Source organism: Acomys russatus, chromosome 30 (assembly GCF_903995435.1).
Source record: "Acomys russatus chromosome 30, mAcoRus1.1, whole genome shotgun sequence".
Lineage (NCBI taxonomy): Eukaryota > Metazoa > Chordata > Mammalia > Rodentia > Muridae > Acomys > Acomys russatus.
The window spans coordinates 14,604,952-14,626,437 of NC_067166.1; the positions used below are offsets into that span (position 1 = coordinate 14,604,952).

General features: G+C 36.4%; 1 protein-coding gene across 3 annotated transcripts in view; it reads left to right on the forward strand.

The window, feature by feature from the left end:
* The window catches only part of Homer1 (homer scaffold protein 1), a 101,233-nt gene that overhangs the window by 50,150 nt on the left and 29,597 nt on the right, over positions 1-21,486 (forward strand). For all 3 annotated transcript variants that reach the window (XM_051172531.1, XM_051172530.1, XM_051172532.1), the window contains exon 5: positions 3,513-3,652. In XM_051172531.1, coding sequence (XP_051028488.1) covers positions 3,513-3,652 — 140 coding nt within the window. The remainder of the gene's footprint in view (positions 1-3,512; positions 3,653-21,486) is intronic.

Sequence of the window (21,486 nt, forward strand, 5' to 3'; positions counted from 1 at the left end):
ACTAAGTAAAAAAATAGGATTGAGCTGTATGTGGGTCAGTGATACAGTACTTGTTTAATATGCAGGAGGCCCTAGATTGAATCTCCATTATTCGGGGAAATGTGAGGAAGAATGGTTTAAATCAGTGGTTCTGAACCTGTGCGCTGCAACCTCTTTGCTAGACCTCTGTCTTCAAAAACATTTACATTACGATTCATAATAGTAGCAAAATTATAGTTATAAATTAACAACAAAAATAATTTTAGGCTTGGAAGTCACTACAACGTGAGGAGCAGCATTAAAGGGTTGTAGCATTAGGACGGTTGAGAACCACGGTTTTAAAAGGATCCTTAGTTTTAAAAAAAGGGGGGGAAGAAAGATTCTTACTTAAATTTTATTTTATTTATTTTTGTTTTGTTTTTTTTGTTTTCCGAGACAGAGTTTCCTTGTGTAGCCTTGGCTGTCCTGCACTTGCTTTGAAGACCAGCTGGCCTCAAACTCATGAAGATCCAACTGCTTCTGCCTCCCCAAGTGCTGGGATTATAGGCTTACTTAAATTTTTTATGTTAACATTCAATAATTTTAATTTTCCAATATTTTATTCTAAAACCTTTGAATATATCATTGACTTCCTTACATAAAATATACTAGCAGTTGTTCTGGGAGAACTCTGTAGGATTTACAGCTAGCAGGGAAACAACTGGGTGAGGGAAGAGTGAAACTCAGCCAGTTCAGCTTGATTCAGATAACCAGTGCTGGCCAGGTTTCCTGGAGTCTGGCATGAGTTTCTTTGTTTTTGCTGTATTTAAGTATAGCATAATTTTTGAAAAAAGTTTTTTTTAAATAACAATTAACTCATCCCTGGAGAGCATAGCAAAGCTTAAGGCATGTTTACATTGAAACTCTTTCATCCATAAAATGGGTTCTTATTGACTTAGAAATAATGGCCAAGGTAAGGGTCTAGGGAAAATGACTGAGGTAAAAATGCCTGTGGGAGTCAGGATTTGCCCTGGCTCTAAGATAGCATAGAAGTCACTTAGGCTGTTGTAAAGACAAATGACATCTCTAATGAGGATGAATTTTATGGCCTAGAAGCAAAGTAAAGTTTTAGGGGGCGGGGGGAAGTTTGGGATAAACAAATATAATATTCTAGGCAATATGGGCAGAGCCTGGCTCAACAGGTGGCAAAGGATCACCAGACTATAAACTAAAATTTCCCCCAGCATTCTGGGAGAACAGCCAAATAAGTATCTTCTCTATTTGGAGGGATGAGCTGTGTGTTGATTTTTCCTGGCTTCTCCAGGACCTGTCTGTTTGCATAAGGACCTTTTGCCCTTTACAAGTTTTCTTCAGTTTTGAGGTTGGTTTTTTTGGTTTTGTTTGTTTTTTGTTTTTTGTGTGTATGTGTGTGTGTTCTGTTTTGTTTTTGGTTTTGGTTTTTTTTTTGTTTTTTGTTTTTAAGAGTGCATTTATTTTGGCTTGAAGTTCAAAGGGATGTAGTTCATTATGGCAGAGATGGTGAGGCAGATGGTCACATTGCATCTGAAGCCTGGAGAGGGATGAGTTCAAGTTAAACCTTTGTATTCAAAGATGCTGAATATCCTATTATATCATTTCTCTGATACATGGTAGTAATATGATATTATGTAAAAATACGTAGTGTACTATACTTAATTTACCTGTGAGTTTCATTTTAACTTTGTAGCCATTTACTTTTTAGACATTTTAAAGCATTTCATTTGACTTTAATTAAAATAACTACAATAGTTTTGCATTCAAATTTTATTAATTTGTATAATATTTCATCCAATTATTAATTATGTAAGTACAGTTGGTATAAACAATCTTGAAGGCAAATACAGCTAGCTCCTGTTAAGCATTTAATGAAGTTACTGAGTACAAAAGGTAAGCAGAGTGAAGAGTAACCTGTTAGTCATGAGCTTCAATTAGTTAGCACATCTTACAATATGAATGTGGGGCTGGCGAGATGCTGAGCAGTTAAGAGCACTTAATGGTCCTTGCAAAGGACTATAGTTCAGTTTCCAGCACTTATGCCAGGGATCTTACAACACTAAGTAACTTCAGCTCCAGCATATCCAACACTCTCTTATGGCCTCTATAGGCACCTGGCATACACACACACACACACACACACACACACACACACACAATGCATACATTAGGAAATAGATCAGACTTATTTTTCTTATTCTTTCCTTTCTTCTGTTTTCCCACAGTACCCTCCCCACCACTTCCCTTCTTGGGCAGGGGGTTGTTTTTACATGTTCACTGTATTGCTAATCCTCAGTAATGACATAATTAAGTTTAAATTAGGGGGCTAGAGAGATGGCTCAGCGGTTAAAAGCACCATCTGCTATACCAGAGGTACTGAGTTCAATGCCCAGCAACCACATGGTGGCTCACAACCATCTATAATGAGATCTGGTGCCCTCTTCTGGTGTACAGGCCTATATGTAGGTAGAATGCTGTATATATTATAAATAAATAAACCTTTTTAAATGTTTAAATTAATCTGCTAAATTTTATATTTAGAACCCTGTCAAAAACTTCTATGATAAGTCTGAATTTGAGAAGTCATAGAAGCAATATCTTTATTATTTTTGTTATTTGATATCTTTAATTACTTATTTAATATCTTTATTATTTAAAGTAAAGGTGCCTTCTGTTAAGTAGGAATAGAGGAAACCCAGGCCTTGCTACATGCTAGACATGCACTGTCTTGTCCCCTGCGGAGGAGCAGTTACAGGTGTCAGGAAAGATGGTGGCTCTGAATGGTGACAAAATACAGAGAATAATTTACAACAGAGGTGACAGGACTGCCTAAAATCTCAACTCTATCTTCTCTCTATATCAAAATCTAAAGTTTCCCCATAGATTTTCCTGTGAAACTTCTGCACAGAAAAGAGAGCTATTGATAGCTTTATACATTATGAAAGCTTGAAGTAGAATGAGTCGTTGGTGAATGTTTGTTAAATAATAAAGGGCCTGTAATAGTTTAGCTAAAAAGGAGGAAACTAAAGAAATTTAATGTTAGGCTTTCTTAGAATTAGTACAGAGCCTCAGGAGGAAGGATGCGACTACTAATGCCTCCCACCTTGCCTGCCTGGAAGTGTTGCTCAGGCTGGCCTTAAGCACCTGTCCTCCTGCCTCTTCCTCCTGAGTGCTGGGGTTGCAGACAAGCACCACCCTGCCCAGCTGCCATTTTCTGAAGTAATTCTATGAATGTCATTTATTCCATCTTGTTACTCTTAATACTCAAATATTTTCTAGTTTTTGAAATTACATATCTATAGCGTTATTGTTATAATTTAATATTATATATTTGATTAGTTTTCTTATGAGTTGTTTTCCTTCAAAAATAATCCTTTTTTAAAAAATCCAATTAATATTTCAACAGCCATTTGACTCCTCACAAAGAATTCATTTTAGATGATATTGTGTGCTTGAACAAATGTGTAGCACTTAAAAAAAAAAAACTCTTACTTTCTTTTTTTTCTCTCTCTTTTTTAAAGGAATCAGCAGGAGGAGATCTTCAGTCTCCTTTAACACCAGAAAGTATCAATGGAACAGATGATGAAAGAACACCTGACGTGACACAGAACTCAGAGCCAAGGGCTGAACCAACTCAGAATGCATTGCCATTTTCACATAGGTACACATTCAATTCAGCGATCATGATTAAATAAGATGCATAAATATTGAAGTTTATTTCGTTTCAGGAACTCTTGTAGTTACAACCTTTGAGTGAGAATCCCAGGTCAGACTTTGTTAATGAATTTATTGTTTTTGGTTTGCTCAAGTTGACTAGATGACTATTTCCATTATCTGTGTGGGAAGAGGAGCACTGAGCCAATTATAGGAGAAACTTTCTCAGTGGAACAAAGCATAAGTCCCTTCTGTTTTTAAAGATCCCTTTTGTTAACCAGTCTTCTGTATGTAACTTAGATACATGCATTGTAGTTAGAAACAGTAGAATTCCTACTCTAAAGTTAAGCTAGAGGAAGTGTCATAGCGTGGTCACACAGAACACAGCAGGGATCCAGCCGAAGCCTGTGCATTAACGGCAGATTTGTTTTTGTGTACCAACGGGAGAAGCTTGAACTGCTTCTGAATCTTAAAAGAATCGTGTATTCTAAAAGACACAGAATGTTCTAAATGTATCTTTAACTAGCTACATTACCTGTTGGCCAGACTGTGGTCCTATTAGACTCTAAAGACGGATGTGAAATGGCATTGTTGATAATATTTTTTAAAAGCCTATCCACCTTAACATTAATTTTTACCCTAACTTAAATGCTTTTTACTAAATTGTTTTAGGTAATATTAAGAAAATAGTTTTCTTCTACTGCACATTTTTTGGAGGAACCATATTTTAGAAAATTAAATTCTTTGACAGGTTAAATATTGTAAAGTCAGATGTTTGAACCTATCTTATGTGAGTTTTTATTGAGATTGGCCTGCGTTAATGAGGGCATTGGATTAAACATACTAGAGCAATGCTGAGGGAGCTCCTTACCAGGCTGTGGGAAAACTAAGTCAGGAATAAGTCTAATAAGTGGGGACATTTAAACATAATGGTGCCCCACTTAGTGTCCACATGAGATGGTAGACATTTTGAAGTAAGTGTCCATGGTTTTTATTACTGTGTTGCAAGGACTTCCTTTCTCTAGCTATAAAGATAGCTGAACACAGGGAAACTTCTACTCCCTTAGTCTGGCTGCCATACATTCATGCTGACTTAGTGAGCATAGTCTTAACAAAAGGCTGCAGTTCTTGGGGAGTATTTCAGAAAGTTCACTATTTAATTATAAAGAATGTTACTGTGGAAAAGAATTTTAAAATGCTTTAACTGTATTAGGGAAGGAAAATTTTCTATTAAGTAATAGTTAACATTTCCATTTAAAAGAATTGCACTGAACATAGTTATATACTTGATTTAACACCTAAATCAAGCCATCTGCATTGAATACTGTGACATTTAGAAATAAGAACTTTTGAATTTAACATTTGTAGAAGCTACTTCTAGTTTATACACCTAAATTTTTCTAAATGTTTACTGTTTTGCTAATCCATTTTGTTGGTATTACCTCCTAGAATTGGTCCTCATCTACTGATTATTGCTGTGTTCTTGAGTGTCTGATAGGAATCACTTTGACCTTAAAGATACTGCTTCTGTGATTTGTCATGGAGGACTTGACTGTTCTAAATAGAACACCTAAGATATTAATTTAAGCTTATACTCATGTTAAAGTCATTTTATAATCATAATTTTTTCTTAGCATTTTTAGAACTTCCAGCTATAGTATTTTATAAAAGTGTTCCTCTGAATTTGATGACATATAGTTGTACATTCATCTACTTTCTTGGCTGAAAAAAGATTTTCCCACGTGAGGTAGATTATTTTATAGCTACTGCAAGAATCCCCGATAGTCAAAGACAGGAGGCCTCAGAGACAGTGTTGTTCAAGACTTCCCAAAGTATGGTAGTTTCAGATGGCTTCTGAGAAAGAAGACAAGTAGAAGCCATCAGTAAAGGTCACTGTAGTAGGTGTTTCAGGGTTGTGCATGTATCTGTGCATGCTGAGTTATAATGTAAAGCATCACAGTGAAAGCACACGCCTTTGGCTTATGAGGAAACTAAATCCTAAGGTTTAATTTATATGTCCTAGGTCTAATGAGCAACTGCTCATGAATCATTACTTGGATTTGACAGCTCAGTTCTTCTGGCCCTACCCTAATATTTATTTTTATATGTATGCAGATTATAGTACTATATATATGTATAATATATATATATATATATATATATATGTGTATACACACACACACACACACACACACACACACACACACCATTAGCTAGTTAATAAAACATTTAAGCCAAAAACCCACATAAGCGCATTGTTGTGTCCAAATGTATGTAACTGCTTCTGTCTGGAAAGACCTATGTAGAATTAAGATCAGTATTTCATGAGTTAAAAAAAGCATGATAATTAATATTACTCAAATCTAAAGTACCCAGATATTTAAGTTGGCTATACCATTTTCCCCCATGGCAAAGGAAGACAAAAATCCTGATTTTAGACATTACCTAGGCTGTCTTTGCCTTTCTTTCCACAGTATTTGTTTGCATTTTAAGAAAAACACTTGGCTAGGGTTTTTCTGTTTTGGTCAGTCTACTTACTTCTAAATAGGGAGCAAAATCACTAGAGTCTCTGTATTCAAAGAAAAACAGGAAGGATGTGTTGGCCACACCCAGGCTGCATAGTGAAAACAACAACAAAACAAAAACAAACAAACAATCTAGGGCTCAGTAATCCAGTCAGTCATGCTGATAGTAGCTGCTTGTGCTTTTGTTAAGATTTGTATTTTATCTTAAATTTAGAATAATTAATTAGTAAAGAGACTGTGACTTATTTAGGCAATTTTAGCAATGTGGTTATAGTCTGTTCTGTACTTGTGAGCTTTATTTTAAAATTATTATATAGATTTAGGAATACAAGAAATATTTTTTATTCTTATAATTTTATTATAAAAATAACAGATATGCGCAGACAGACTACAGCAATAGATTCCCATGGAAATACTACCCAGCCTTAACAGTCATGGAAAAAGAATGTCCAGTCTTATTTTATCACTACCTTCACCTTTCCCTCTGTTGTGTTTCTGTTACAGTATTAAGATTCAAATGCAGGTCTTCCCAGATGATAAGGGGCCCTGTACCAAGGGAGCCACATTCCCAGCCTTTATTATGTTAATTTTTATTGTAAATTTTATGTGTATGGGTGTTTTGCATGGAGGCATGTCTATGCCTGGTGCCCCCAGAAGCCAGAAGAGGATGTCAGATTCCTAGAACTAGAGTTAGAGATGGTTGTGAGCTGTGGTGATTGTGGGTACTGGGAACCGAAGCTGACTCATATAAGAGCAACACATGCTTTTAACCATGAGCCAGACTCTCTGGCCTCCATTGTTTATTCTTATTTTGTTTTTCTTTTCTTTCTTTCTTTCTTTTTTTTTTTTTTTTTTCCCGAGACAGGGTTTCTCTTTGTAGCCTTGGCTGTTCTGAACTCACTTTGTAGACCAGGCTGCAAACTCACAGTGATCCGAGTGCTGGGATTAAAGGCGTGCACCACCACCACCCAGCCATTGTTTTATGTTGAAAGCAAATTCTAGATACATAATTTCATCCACAATAATTTCTTAAATTTATCTTGAACTTTTAAGGAAATGTATTCACTAAGCTATTACGGTTTTTATTTTACCTAATTCAGTGGGCATAATGCCTGACCTTGAATCATTTACTACTCTTTTTGGTTTCTAAAAACTATACTACTCCCGAAATTTGTGGACAAATGGATTGAGCTAGAAATGATCATAATGAGTGAGTTAACCCAGAAGCAGAAAGACTCAAATGGTATATACTCACTTACATCTGCATTCTAGCCCAAGGGGCATGTCCCATGAAAGTCTTCCCTTACCAGGAAACTGGGACAGATGGGAGGACATCCTATTGGGACTCTAGATGAGAGGAGCATGGGAGAATAGCAAAGTAGAAGGATCCAGAGGGTCCTAGAAACCTACAAGAAGAACATTATGATAGGCAGATTTGGGCCCAGGGGTCCCGCTCAAACTATGGCACCAGCCAAGGACAATACAGGCCACAAACTTCAAACCCCTACCCAGATCTAGCCAATGGACAGGACATTCTCCGTAGTTGAGTGGAGAGTGGGGTATGACTGTCACACGTACTCTGGTGCCTCATATTTGACCATGGCCCCTGGAGGGGGAGACCTGGTGGCACTCAGAGGAAGGACAGCAGGAAGAAGAGACTTGATGCCCTATGAGCATATAAAGGGGGAGGATGTCCCCCTCAGGCACAGTCATAGGGGAGGGGAGTAAGGGAAAAATGGGAGGGAGGGATGAATGGGAGGATATAAGAGATGGGATAACCATTGAGGTGTAACAAGAATAAATTAATTAAAAAAAAAAGAATAACAAAAAACTATACTGCTAAATTAAAATGTAAACATATGGGCTCTTATGTACTCTTTAGTTAAGTGCTATAGTACTGTTTTATGGCCCTGTCATAAACTATGCAATAATAGTCAAATCAAATGTTTCAAGGAATGAACACTCTTTCATGTACTTCTTTAAATGCTTTCAAAAGCATAGGATGTTCAAAATAGGAAGACTGAGAGTAAATGCTTACTAATTTCTTTGAGAGTATGTTATTAAATCTTTACTAATTTTTTTCTTTAAAATTATGTTTAACTTAAATGATAATATCCTTTCAGGGTTGAACAGAAAGAATCTCATTGACAAACTGAAGTGACTTTTTAAGGTGTCCTTGGAGACCATAGTCTTACAGTTGGGGACTAAAATGTAGCTATACCCTAATAAAGCAACCTGTATGTATGTGTGGAAAAAATTTTTCCTCTCTTATTCAACATAATTGTTTGCTCCCTGGAGTTATTTGTATAGAATTCTTAAAAGTGGTTGGAATTTTTAAAATAAGATTTAATACAAGCTAAATTCTATTAGAAGTAGTTAGTTTTATATTGTAGTGCTATTGGAATGTGATGCTGAAATATACTACTGAAAATGTTAAAATGTTTATTTTCTAATTACAACTTTGATTCTTAGAGATGCAGTATTATATTGACAAATAGCTGCTTCCATCCTTTTGGGGAGTTCAGGACATAGACCAGCAGTTTGTGAAGCTATTTTTGTACTGACAAATTTTGATAAGTTTGGCTACTGTAATGGAAAATAGGCTCTTCAAGCACTGATTGTGTTTGGATTATTTTAACATTTGGATAATACATTCTCATGGTGCTGCTGGAGTTTATGCATTTTGGAGGTACTGCATGTATCTTCCATTCTGTTTGAGATGTTTCTGCCACTTCTGTGTGTTTGCAACAACTCATTAAAAGGTGTATGTAGAAATATTTGCTAGTATATTGCTTTTTGCTATAAAACAGTATAATAAGAAACACTTGGGTTGATTCACTCAATTTATATTATCTAAGCTTCAGAAAGAGACTAGCTTGAAATTATATCTAGAAGTTTTTATACAATTTCAAAAAGTTAGATAATTGGATATTTTAAGTAACATTTTCACCAATTCTTTAAAAATTTTAAAATTTATATTTAAGTAAGCTAAAGTATACCAAAATGTACTTTTTGTAAATTACAGTTTGTACTTAATTGTGGATATTACAAAAAAGAAAAAAAGAAAAAAGAAAAAGTGAACTGATGCTAAGAGGTAACTGGTCAGGAGGCCCTGCCGGGCGTGCTGGTGTGTTCCTTTAGTCTTGGCACTCGAGAGGCAAAGGCAAGTAGATCTCTGTGAGTTCGAGTCCAGCTAGGGTTATATAGTGGAAGATTATTTCAAAAGGAGTTCTCTCTTAGTACACGTCTATGCACATCCAGGCATTTTCCTGCTTTCTTTTAAAGTAGTAAACAGAACTTAGAAGGTCATAGTTATAAGCTAAAGTAAAAACAGTTGCTGTAGATAATTTTTGTTTGGATAAATCTATAAAACTGGGATTTAATTTCATAAGTGATTTTTATCACTGATACAATTATAGGTGAAAATTTCACATTGTGCAGTTTCCTTAACTGCTACAGTTGTGCCTTTTTATTGTCTAATCTCAAAAATTATATTAGATTTTTCAGCATTAATATGAAAGCTAAGATAACTTGAGATCATAAATCCACAATTTGGAGATGCAGAATTTATTTTACCGTATTTGTGAAAGGGTGGCATTTATAAGGAGTGCTGTTTTGTTAATTTGCTATCTAAATACTGATCTGCATTCTTTGCAAACTGAGAAGCAATTCATGTCTTTTAAAATAATGTTCAACCAAGAATATAGTTTATTGACCAAGATTGTTGAATAGTTGTCTGAGTAGATACACCTAATTTTCTGTCTTATATTTTTGAATAACTGCTTTCATTTTCTTCTGAAGTCATCCAAGATTTTTGTGGAAATGTTAAAATTTGCTAAAGCCCTTTGTGAGGCATTGTCACTCAGTATAGGTTATTTATAAGAAGAAAATTACTTTGTGAGATCCAGATTTCTAAGCCAGTTCCAGTATGGGTTGGTCCCTTTCCCTTCCCTTCTGGCATTGCTATTAATGGGAAATATTGTTTACTTCATCTGTAGTAGCTGTCAGCTTCTCTGTATAGCAGGCCAGCTGGAGTTAGGGATGTGATAACTGGCCATGGATGAGCTCGGTCTGGATTATGACCTCTTTCCTTTAGCAAATCTGGGTGTGGATTCCACTGGAGAGAGGGGTGTGTTCTGGACAGGTCTGCTCCAGCACATAAGGAAAATGCTTTTTCTTTCTATTTAACTTTACTCTTAAGAGTATTAAGGGTTAAGACCAACAACAAACCTAGAGAGCGGCAGGCAAACCACGTAGACAGCGAGGCCTGTGGTCAAGTGCAATGGGCAAGACACTGCAGTTTTTAGAAGTAAAGCCAGGATTTATCTTGGTGACCCCTCTGATTTCTTGTATAGGTCTTGTAAAGGTCAGAGGAATTCTTGCTTCTTCTTAGGCTGGGCTCACACAGGCCGTGTGAAAATGACGTGACAGCTCTCCAAAGCACGGAGGAAGTGTGCTCTTGTGACTGCCTCCTTACGGAGTAGGAAAGTGTAGACATTGCTAAACTGTTGAAACGACCGTATGGTCTGCGTTCATTCTATCAGTTGGCCACTTTCCATTTACAGTTTAGCTTGTTGACCAGTAATTGATTTTTAGGACTTTCCCTACATTCAAGTTTAAAATGTCAGGAATTTGGAGATAGAAGGAACTTTAGCCATTACACGGTTCAGAAGCCACTTTATTTTACAAAAGTGGAAAGAAGAATCCGAGAAAGTTGTGTAACCGTATCTCCCATGTGGCTGGATTGCATCAGCGAGATCTCCAGAAGTGTGGACCACTAGAGTCTAACCTGACCAAGGGAGGCCTCTCTGTATAAACTATAAGAAAACTTTTTTTCGGTGTCACTTTCCAAACACTCACCATCCTAATTTTTATTATTGTTTAACATATTTGCCTCTGAATGTTTAACTCCCTGTTTGGAAATTCTCAATTTGACTTGAAGTTCTAGATGCCTCACATCTATCTCTACGTATTTTAGGTGCACAGTAAATAATGAGTAGTTTTTGCGAACATAAATGACTGTGCTGCTCTGCTGTTACCTGAGATAATAGAACAAGGCACATCAGATTGGTTCAACTTGTTCATTAACATAAACACACACATGTTTGGTAGAACTAACAAAGATACATATTTAAAGAATAATCAGCTTAATGTCCTAGTTCTAACAAAACTCACTTAGCTATTAGTATTTCCTTTATTATTTTTAATGGCATCTTTTTAAAGAAATAATTCACATGCTAAACAATATTCAATGTTATTTAATAGTCACATGTTAAAATGTACAATTCAGTAGTTTTAATGTATTCACATAATTGTGCAACCTTAGCTACAGTGAATTTCCACCACTCTCCTGCCCCTTGTCCAAGATAAAAACAAACGTGTACCATTAGGAATTACTCCCTTTGCCCACACATACATTCTCTCTCTCCCATCTCCAACATTAAACAGTCAGGAATCTACTCTGCCTGTGTGGGTTTCTGTTCTTTCCATCGCATGTATATGAACTCACATAATGTGCCCGAGTCATATGTTCATTCAGGGGAAACACTTTGGAGGAACTGCCAGCCTTGTAGAAAGCAGCTGCACCATTTTGCACTTCCATCATCAGTAGCTTCTGTACATAGCACCAGAACATATCATTGCTGTCTCCTTCAACCTCCTGGTCCTGGCGTTGAGCCCAGAGCCCCAAGAGTGTTGAGTAAGCACTCTACACTGAGCAACACCCTTCTCCCTCATCTCTTTTATGATCACCATCCTCTTGGATACATTTGCATTTAGTTGTGATTTTGATCTCCCTAGTGGCATCTTTGGATATGCCCTTGGACCACTTGTATATTTTCAGAGTAATGGCTACTCAGATACTTTAGCAGCTTTCAGTTGAGATTTGTCCATTTTTTTTATTTGTGGGAGCCCTTTATATATTCTGGATATTAAACCCTTATCATCCGTATGATTTTCAAATGGTTTCACTAATTCAGCAGGCTGTTTCTTGAATGTTGTACTTTGCAGTACAAAAGTTTTAACATTTCTTTATTTATGATTTATTTATATGCTTTTCTGTAGTTGCTTGTGGTTTTGAGGCCATATGTTAAGAGGTCACTGACTAGTCTGAGGTCATAAGATTTACTGCATGTGCATTTTCTTCAGAGTTTCAGTTCTTGAGTTTGGATGTGGTGTGAGGTAGAAGTTGGCCTTCATTCTTTTCTCTCTGGTGATCTAGTTTCCCAGTGCTATTTGTTAAGGCCATTCAGTCTCCATGGAAAGTATGTTGGCATTTGGAGCAAAGACCATAAAAATGGAGGTTTATTTCTGGACTCTGAGACCTGGCCCGCTGATAAGTCCTGTCCCTCCACACTGCTGTCATTATTTTAGCTTTGGATTACTCTTTAATATTGGTAGGTATTATTTGTATAGCCTTTTCCTTCTTTTTAAACATTGAGTTGAGTTCCTATGATTTCTAAGCAAAGTTTATTCTATAGAAATTCCTGGACTCCATGGATTTTCTTTGAATAAAATTAAGGTTTCTGCTGGTTGGTACAGCTTCACTGTATCACTTTTCTACCTAGATGCCTTGTCCTTCACTTTCCTGACTAGTAAGTACCAGTAAGAAGAGGGGATGCCCTCATCTTGTTTCTGATCTCAGGGGAAACATTCAGAGTCTCTCACCAGACGTGAGCTGTGTAGTTTTGTGGGTCTTCGTGAGGGTCAGCACATTCGTTCCCCTCTATTCCTGGAGTTTTAACATTTGTTTCCATCATACTAATTCCTATTAATGATTTCTTCTCTTGTGCCCCACAGTGTGGTGGCTTTAATATTTATGCATTGACAAAGACAACATTAACTATGGGTTATTTCACAGGAAGAAACTTGATAGGAAAAACTCATAAAAATATTAATATTGTTTAAAGAACATGAGACCAGGCCTCATTTTTACTATATTTAAATGTAAAAATTCCTGTGTTCTTGTTCTCTCTCCATCATACATAAAGTAGATCTTACATGGAAGCTATGAGTAGAGCTCAGTCACTACCTGATTTTTAAAATATATTATTGTTTTGAGTATTGAGTTATTCATTTCAGATACTGATTTCTAGTATGATTATTGCTCTATTAATGATTTTTTTTTCCTTACTACACTAAGAAATGTCAACTGGCTATTTTAAGTGATCATTTATATATGATCAGTCAGTACTTTTTATTTTGATGCTGTTCCTCCTGATTTGCTTTGGAGAGGTTGTGATTTTTAGACACAGGCATTTAAAATGCTTAGTAGACATCTGCATTTATCTTCAAGTGGAGCAGGAATGCTATGATCATCTCATAGGACATTTTAAAAGTGTAATAGAAAGAGTAAAAGTTTTTACTCCATGTACCTGAGACACCAAAGGGGTTTGTTTCAATTTTCAACAGTATTTATAAGTAGTCCATTGACACTTCTTAAACCGCAACCTTAGACATAGTTCTACAAAGTGCTTTTTTAATCCAAGGTTACTACTGTGGTGTCTATAATGTGAGGTTAATGTCACTGCTTGTTAGAAAATTCTTTTTAGGAAACATATTTGATCCTGCGGCTTAATATATTTTTTTAACTAAAAAATTTTTAGGGTATACTTATTTGTAGGCTAAATTACTCTAAGAGGTCACCTCAGAACTCATACTCTGCAAAATACAGTACCCACATCCAGTACAGAAAACCAGTAGACACACTTGTTAAATTATGTAATGAAACAGATCATGTGTATTGTCTAATTCCGAGCACTCTGCTATTGTTTACTCTTTGTTTTGTTTTGCTTTGCTTTGCTTTGCATTGTTTTGTTTTGTTTTGTTTGAGATGGGTTCTGGCTATGTAGCTCAGACTAGCCACAAACTTTCTTCTTGTCTTAACCTTTAAAGTGCTGGAATTATAGGTATTGACCACCACACCCAGCTGTAGTCATACCCCTTCAAGAGGCAAATAACTTTTAAACTTTTCTGTCGCTATTACATGTAACCACAAAGTCTTAGGTTCTATGGCAAAGAAAAAGAAAGCTCTTTACTGGGGTTTTAAAAGCCTCACCACATGCAGGCCCTGTCAGTAGTCAAGCCTGACCTCACACTGACGGAGTAGCATGTCTGACTTTTGCTGGAGAGAGCTATATTGAGCAGTAGAAAATAAACACATACATGTCCCATTCCCTGGCTATCACTTTTTAAAAAGATTCTTCTTGAACATTTTTTTCTTTTTATGGAAAAGCTGGACTCCCTTGCATCCTGATACTTACAGGATTGTGGGTTGGTTTTGTGGTTTTGATGTTTTTGTTTTTGTTTTTTCCCTCAAGTTTTTTAATTAAAAAAAAAAAAATCAGTTCTTCAAGATGGACTTTTTCTCCCCCTACTGTGAAGACAGACAATTTTCTTTGCAGAGAATTTCTCTGGCCTTGATTATTTTTTTAACTCAGTGAATTCACCCTTTGACTTGGAAGAAGAAGATCTGCAGTTTATTCTAATTGGAAAGATGCAAATGATCCCTGACTGAGAGAAACCCCTGGAAGAAACATACCAGCTAAAAAAGACGCAGCCATGCATTTGTAACAGTGAAGAAGGAGAAGGAGGAAGACACCTGCTTTAATTTCGTGTGGGGAGAACAGCTAACTTACCGCCATCCAGAGAAAGAAGAGCGGGCCTGCAAAGTTTAGTGTGTTAGAACATTGGAAAATGCCATAATACTTGCTTCACTCACTCTCAGAAGACTGAAAATCCCTTGGTGGAGGGGGCAAATTTTGTTGAAAATCAAAATAACTTCCTGATGAAGATAGCAAAAAACAAGCAACCTGATTTTCTTGGACTTCTAACCAGAACTGTTTCATAGATGCTACTTCTTTTGAAAGTTAACAAATATAGCAAAATTTCTACATGTAATGTTGGCACATGTAACGTTGTTCAAGTCCGTGTGTTGTCATTTAATCCATCTCCCTACCTCACAGGGATGTTGTGAGGCAAATTTTAGATGTCCTCAAGAAGTGTCTACAAGTAGTAATTCATGCCTGTCTACTTGTTGATAGTTTCTATCTGTTCATTTTTCAATTTATAAGTGCTTTATTATATCTATGAATGGATATTAGGTAACACTTTTAAGTGGAAGATAATGGCACTGTATTTACTTCAACACAGAGCATCCTGGTATAAAGAATAATTTGGCTGCATGAGATGTTAAATTGGTTCTTTTACAAATGAGCTTTTATACAATATTAATAAAAGCTATACTGAAATGTCTGGGTTCCACTTTTATTTAATTGGTATTAACTATACAAATAAAGATTTGATGAGTATTTCATAATATATAGAAAGAAAATTCATATCTACTAAGTTGGGAAATTAGGAAGTGAATTGAAGAATTCAAGCTTATACTCTGATATTTGTAAGCAAATAAAAATTTTTCCTATATGATTATATTGTGGAATATTTATTTCATGAAATAAATGTGCTATTAAAAATGGAAAACAAACATAGGGCAGTGGTCAAATGACCCTTTCACAGAGGTCACCTAAGACCATCAGAAAACAGAGATTTATATTAAGGTTAATAATAGTAGCAAAACTACAGTTACAGAATAGCAACAAAAATACTTTTATGGTTGGGGGTCACCGCAGCATGAGGAGCTATATTAAAGGGTCACAGCATTAGGAAGGCTGAGAGCCACTGATCTAGGGCAGGAGTGTTGGAGGTGGTAGTCTTGTTTGGTTGATTGTGTAGTGCTGGGGAGATGGAACTCAGTAGGTCACGTGTACTAGACAGGTGCTCTTTAACACGTAGTCCGTAATACCTTTTGATAAGCTTTACAGACTTCCCTAGAAGCCTCCTACTTACTGTCCTTCAGTGCCACTGCGGATCACTCACCAGAGAAACATGTGAAGGAACGGGAGCTGTAGCAGGGAACTTTTGCTGACTCAGTTTCCTCCCTCTTGTTCCCTTCTCTTTCGAACCCCTGTGTGTGCATGTGTATGTGCATGTGTGTTTCTTTGTTGGCTTTTGTTTTTGCAGTGCTGAAAATCAAACCTTGAATCTTTACAAGTTAAACAAGTGTGGTACCAGTAAGCTTTATCCACAGCCTGATTGCTCATTTAGTAGTTTTATGATCTGAAGTCATTTAAATATTTATGTATATCTTTCAATTTAACTAGGATAAAGAAGTCCATAGTGTAGTTTTCCATATTCATTGTAATAGGAACATTTGAATACTACAACAGGTATATTTTGGTAATTTTGCTCTCTAAATAGAAATTCTGTAGACAGTGAGCTATGTAGTAAATTATAACAATTGTGAATTCATAGATAAGACTTTATAAGAATTAATAAAAATGTCAGATGTGGTGGCGCATGCCTTTAATCCCAGCACTCAGGAGGCAGAGGCAGGCGGATTGCTGTGAGTTCAAGGCCAGCCTGGTCTACAAAGTGAGTCCAGGACAGCCAAGACTACACAGAGAAACCCTATCTTGAAAAGCCAAAAAAAAAAAAAAAAAAAAGAATTAATAAAATTAAACTTCTCAAAGTTACTCTTGAACCTCCTCATCGTTTATATATCAAAACCATAATTTTAATTTTGAGGGGTCAGTTATTGCTTTAAAATACTTATTTAAAAAGTACTTTCCCATAATACATCTAATAAGATAATACGCTTCCTTTTCTGGTTAATGTAGAAACAATTGTTAAGGTTAATGAACATGCTACGGGAATAATGGAGATATATAGTAGTACCTTAGTAGCACTAGTTGGTCTAATATTTGAAACAGTGCTTTCTTTCACCAGTTTTATTACAGGAGGAAATTATAGGATGTATCTTGCGCTGAATTTAATTCAGGAAGGAATTTATGTCTTGCAAATATATGGATTCAGATTGAACATCCCTGATTTTGGAACATGAAATATTTCAAAATCTGAAACCTTCTTCCAAGGCCAGTATGATGCCACAAATGGAAAATTATGCCTCTGACCACATGTGTTAGCTCATAGTCAGTATTCAGGCGACCAAAAATACTGTAGAAAATTATCTTCAGACTATGTGTGTAGTTTGTATATAAGCCATAAAGCATGTATATAAAAGCATTTTAGATAAGGGATACTTTAATCTGTAATTAATGACTTTGTCATCATTTTGGTCTCTAAAAATACAGAATGTTATTAACCACCTCAAAAATGTAGGGATTGTGTACTTAGGACTTCTAGTTCAGCCACTGCTACTGTTGGCAATGGCTTTGTCTCTTGAACGACAGTTTTCTTCTGTTTGGTAGAAGAGAAAGGTTAGGATGTGATTTCTAAGTAAGCTTGACTTATTAGCATGATCCCAGCTTTAGTCAAGAAATAAGTGACACCTCCTCCAGCTGTCCTCTGTGGCCGTGCCTGAACGTCAGCACTGGCTTCATAATTGTTAGGACGTGGTAATGTTACTGTGGAAACACATTACATGCAGCACACTAGCTATCTCTGCCTTTAAATATAACATTAGGAAAAAATAGTATTCTATGCTTTGGCACAATGTGCATGCGTAATTGAAATTATTTAAATTCCTCCCAGATGCCACTACAGATTCAAATGTATAATATATCAGTTACCATTCAACAACAGGCTCATGTGAAGCTAGCGCCCTGGCCTAAGATAAGGAATAAACTCATAAGCTCTTGGAATGCATTATTATAATGAGATAAGTTTCAGAAACATATTGCTATCTGGCAACTAGCTGTAACGATTGAAAGAGGTTGATTAAAAGCTTGTAGGTTGAATTAAATCTCCTATACATGCACATTTGGAGTTTAGCAGTATTAATAATAATTAGTTAGACTGGAAATGTAACTCAATGAAGTCCGAAATAGGTGGGTTCAAACCTAGGTGTGAGAGAGAGCATGTGCACATACACACATAAATAAATAATAAATAAATGGCAAACTGAAAATAAATTTGCTCTATAAAGTGGCTTTCTTAGCACCGTTGTACCAACCTGTGGGAATAATGGCATCAAATAAGCAAGTGGTCTTTGGGCAAGCAGGATGTAAACCTTCAGTGAGTGTCAGGAAAAGTAGTACAGACATCTGGTAAATAGTGCTAATTTTTATTTCACATGTGAGTCATACCCACCTGCCCAGCACAAGTTCTAGTCAATTTTATAAAAGTAAAGCAATTTAGACAAGGGCCAACAGAAATCACCCTTGTGTTTAATTCACTGAAATTCAGTAACATTAAATGAAATGCCATCTTTTAAAAAGTTTTTCTTCCTGGGGAGATATTTTGTAATGATTAATTTATTAATGAATGATACTTCTAAAGTCTGGAAGTTAGGTTGTGTGCAATATCTTTAGTTCTTGTAAAGATTAGGTGATAATGGGGTATATTGAAGTTACTCATTTAAGGGTAGCTGGCTTTATATTTATCCTGTGTTTTTATGCAATTTCATTTTGCCTTGTCTCATGAGCAGTAGAACAAACACAATCACTTATTTTCCCAGAGAGGGGAAAAATCTAAAATATTAGGGGGCTAAAATACAGCTTTTTTTAATTTTTAGAAAAAAAATATATATATATATTGGCCCTATCCACCAACCCCCCTTTGCATTCCCACTCGACCTCCTTCTTATACATACTCCTCCCACCTTTTTCTTTTTTCTTTCCAACCCATTGAGTCTGGCTCATGCAGTCCCCATGAGCATGAACGTAGGGCCCTCCGTAGGTGCATCAGCAGCCTACCAGTAGCCATACCTAGGTTAGGGAACTTGTACAAAAGCTCTGAAGGAACCAGAGTTGGAACCTGACAAATCCTCTGTTTCTCTGCTTTGTCTTCTCCTTGGCCTGTTGTGAAGAAATTGTAAGTCTCTAAAAGAGACCAAATTCAAAAATAATAATTAACAAAATGTAGTCATTATTTCACTCATAAATAGGTTAGGATTGCATAAAAAGTACAGTTGAAATGCACTGAGTGTTGTGGCTGTAACATTTAATCATTTGCGGACATAATATGTGTTTAGGTTAGGCCTATATAATATTCATTTCTTTAATCATTTTTTTATTCTTGACATTTGATATGTTCACCTTCATCCCCTCTTTTTAACCTCCTCAGTCTCTCTAGAACCCTTTCCCCCAATACTTTCCCTCCTACTTTCAGGGTTATTTTGTTTCCCCAATAACTTGCAGAATTTAAGTGTTGTTTGCATGTGCACAGAGATAATGTTATTTACTGGATCATGGACAGCTTACCAATGGCTATACCCCTGAAGAAAAATGGCTCCCCTTCTTCTTCCTCCTCCTCTCCTCCTCCTCCCCACCTCCTCCTTCCCTTGGCAACCATTTATTTCTCAGCTAAGGGTGTGGCCTCATATGACTCCTCATCCATCCTGGAGTGTTAACAGGCTTCATTTTGTGCAGATGACCACAACTGCTGTTGAATTCAAAAGCAATGGCCATACTATGTCTGGAAGACAGTTCACAGTATTCGTCCCCATCTTCTGTCTCTTAACGTGTTTCCTAGTCCCCTGCTGTCGTAGAGGGGTGGTGAGAAGACATCCTCTTTAGAGCTCAGATGGCACTGACCCTCAGCATCATACCAGATACAAGTCCCTGCCTTAACCATTGCTCACTGCAAACAACCCTGCTCTGCTCAAGGTTGAGAGCCGTGTTAATCTATAGGTATAAGCAAATATTTAAAAAGACCGTTTGACATCATGTTCATTGTAGAACTGTAAATGGCATGTGCTTACATGTTGGTAGTCAGTAGTCTTGATTATCTGCTAGTTTATACTTTCAAACAATCATTAGGGGATCTTTGTTTGAACAACATGAGTATAGACCACAGTACAGTGTGCCCTTATATGTTTTCTTTGCTCGATGATTAGGTAATGTAATGCTAAGATACATTCTATATATTTACCAAGTAGCTAGGTATCAATCTTAGCTCTGCTTAGAGTGAAGCAATAGTTTCTGAAATCACCATAGGAGTGGCACACACGCCTTAAGATTTCTCAGATCCGTACATAAGCATATTGTAACCCAAGGGCTTCCAATGTAGCTTCAAAGGTGTTTTGCAAAATGAGCCTATCCCAAGGTTGGGGTACCAGGAAGGCATGGTTGTCTCTTTAGTATTTAATATGTGTGTGTATGTGCATATATACACATGCACTGGAAGTCATCACCCACACCACTCAGAGTCTGCTCCTCATGAAACTCCTAAGAACAAGCCCTTCTGCCTTTATAGATGCTCCATACATGACTGCTAACAAGTTAGTGCTAGGATGAGCTGATGAGTGGTTCCTGCTGGGTTGACCAGTGTAGGCTCCAGGGGGTTCTTCTCTCATTGTGAGATGATGGAAAGGACATCTGCAATGGTGAAAGACTCGGAAGAACTGAGAGTTGTTTCCTACTTAGCTTTAAGAGTAAAAGAATAGGAGGAAAGACATATCTTCAGTTTTCTGTCCTCTTAGGTTTTTTGAGGGCCATTTCCATGCTTATTCATCCTTGAATCTCACTCTCTGCTGTGGTGTACAGCACACTGTAGAGGCGTGATAATCAGCTTTGAATCTGGTGACTGGTTCTTTCTTCTATATTAGACCCTTTTTCTTTCTTTTGTTAAGGTAGAAGTTCCTTGAGGATGATGGAAACACCTGAAAAATATTAGAACATACTGTTGACTTAATACATTTAATAGTTGACTGCTTGAATTGTTTGTGAAGTATATAAACCAGCAGGCTGGCTATTTAGTAGCTATCAAAATATAATGTCACATATCTCAATAAAATATAAGTGTAAGTCTTTCTGTGACCATGGTGTTCAAATGGATATAGAGTAGTTACAGTTATCTGAATTTTAAAAGCGTTAGTTTTAATCCCGACATCATCAGTAGGAATTGTAGCTTGTAATAAGTAGTGTTGTTGACACTTTACAAAAAGGAGAACTTGCAGAATAGAGTGTAAGACATTTATTCAGAGTCATCCTGGAAATTGTAAACAGAAACTTCAGTTCAGTCCATCTTCTTAACTGAATTATAAAAGCTGAGAAAATGTACTTGAAGTGATAAATGCATTCATTTTACCTCTTGTGTTCAGGTTCAGTCATATAATCTATTGAGGTAATAATTTTTATTTTCCTCCCATAGTTGATTTTTTTTTTTTTTACTTAAAAGTCTTATGTCTAAATCAGTGTATAACTGCAACTTGCATTGCCATTGTCAAAATGTGGGCAGGGAAGGAAGGAAGGAAAGGAAAGGAAGGTTGCCTGGCTGGCATAGTAGGTACTGTTCTCATAACCATGTTAAAATAGCTGAAGGCAGTGAGAAAAAGCAAACGTATTGTGTGGGAACC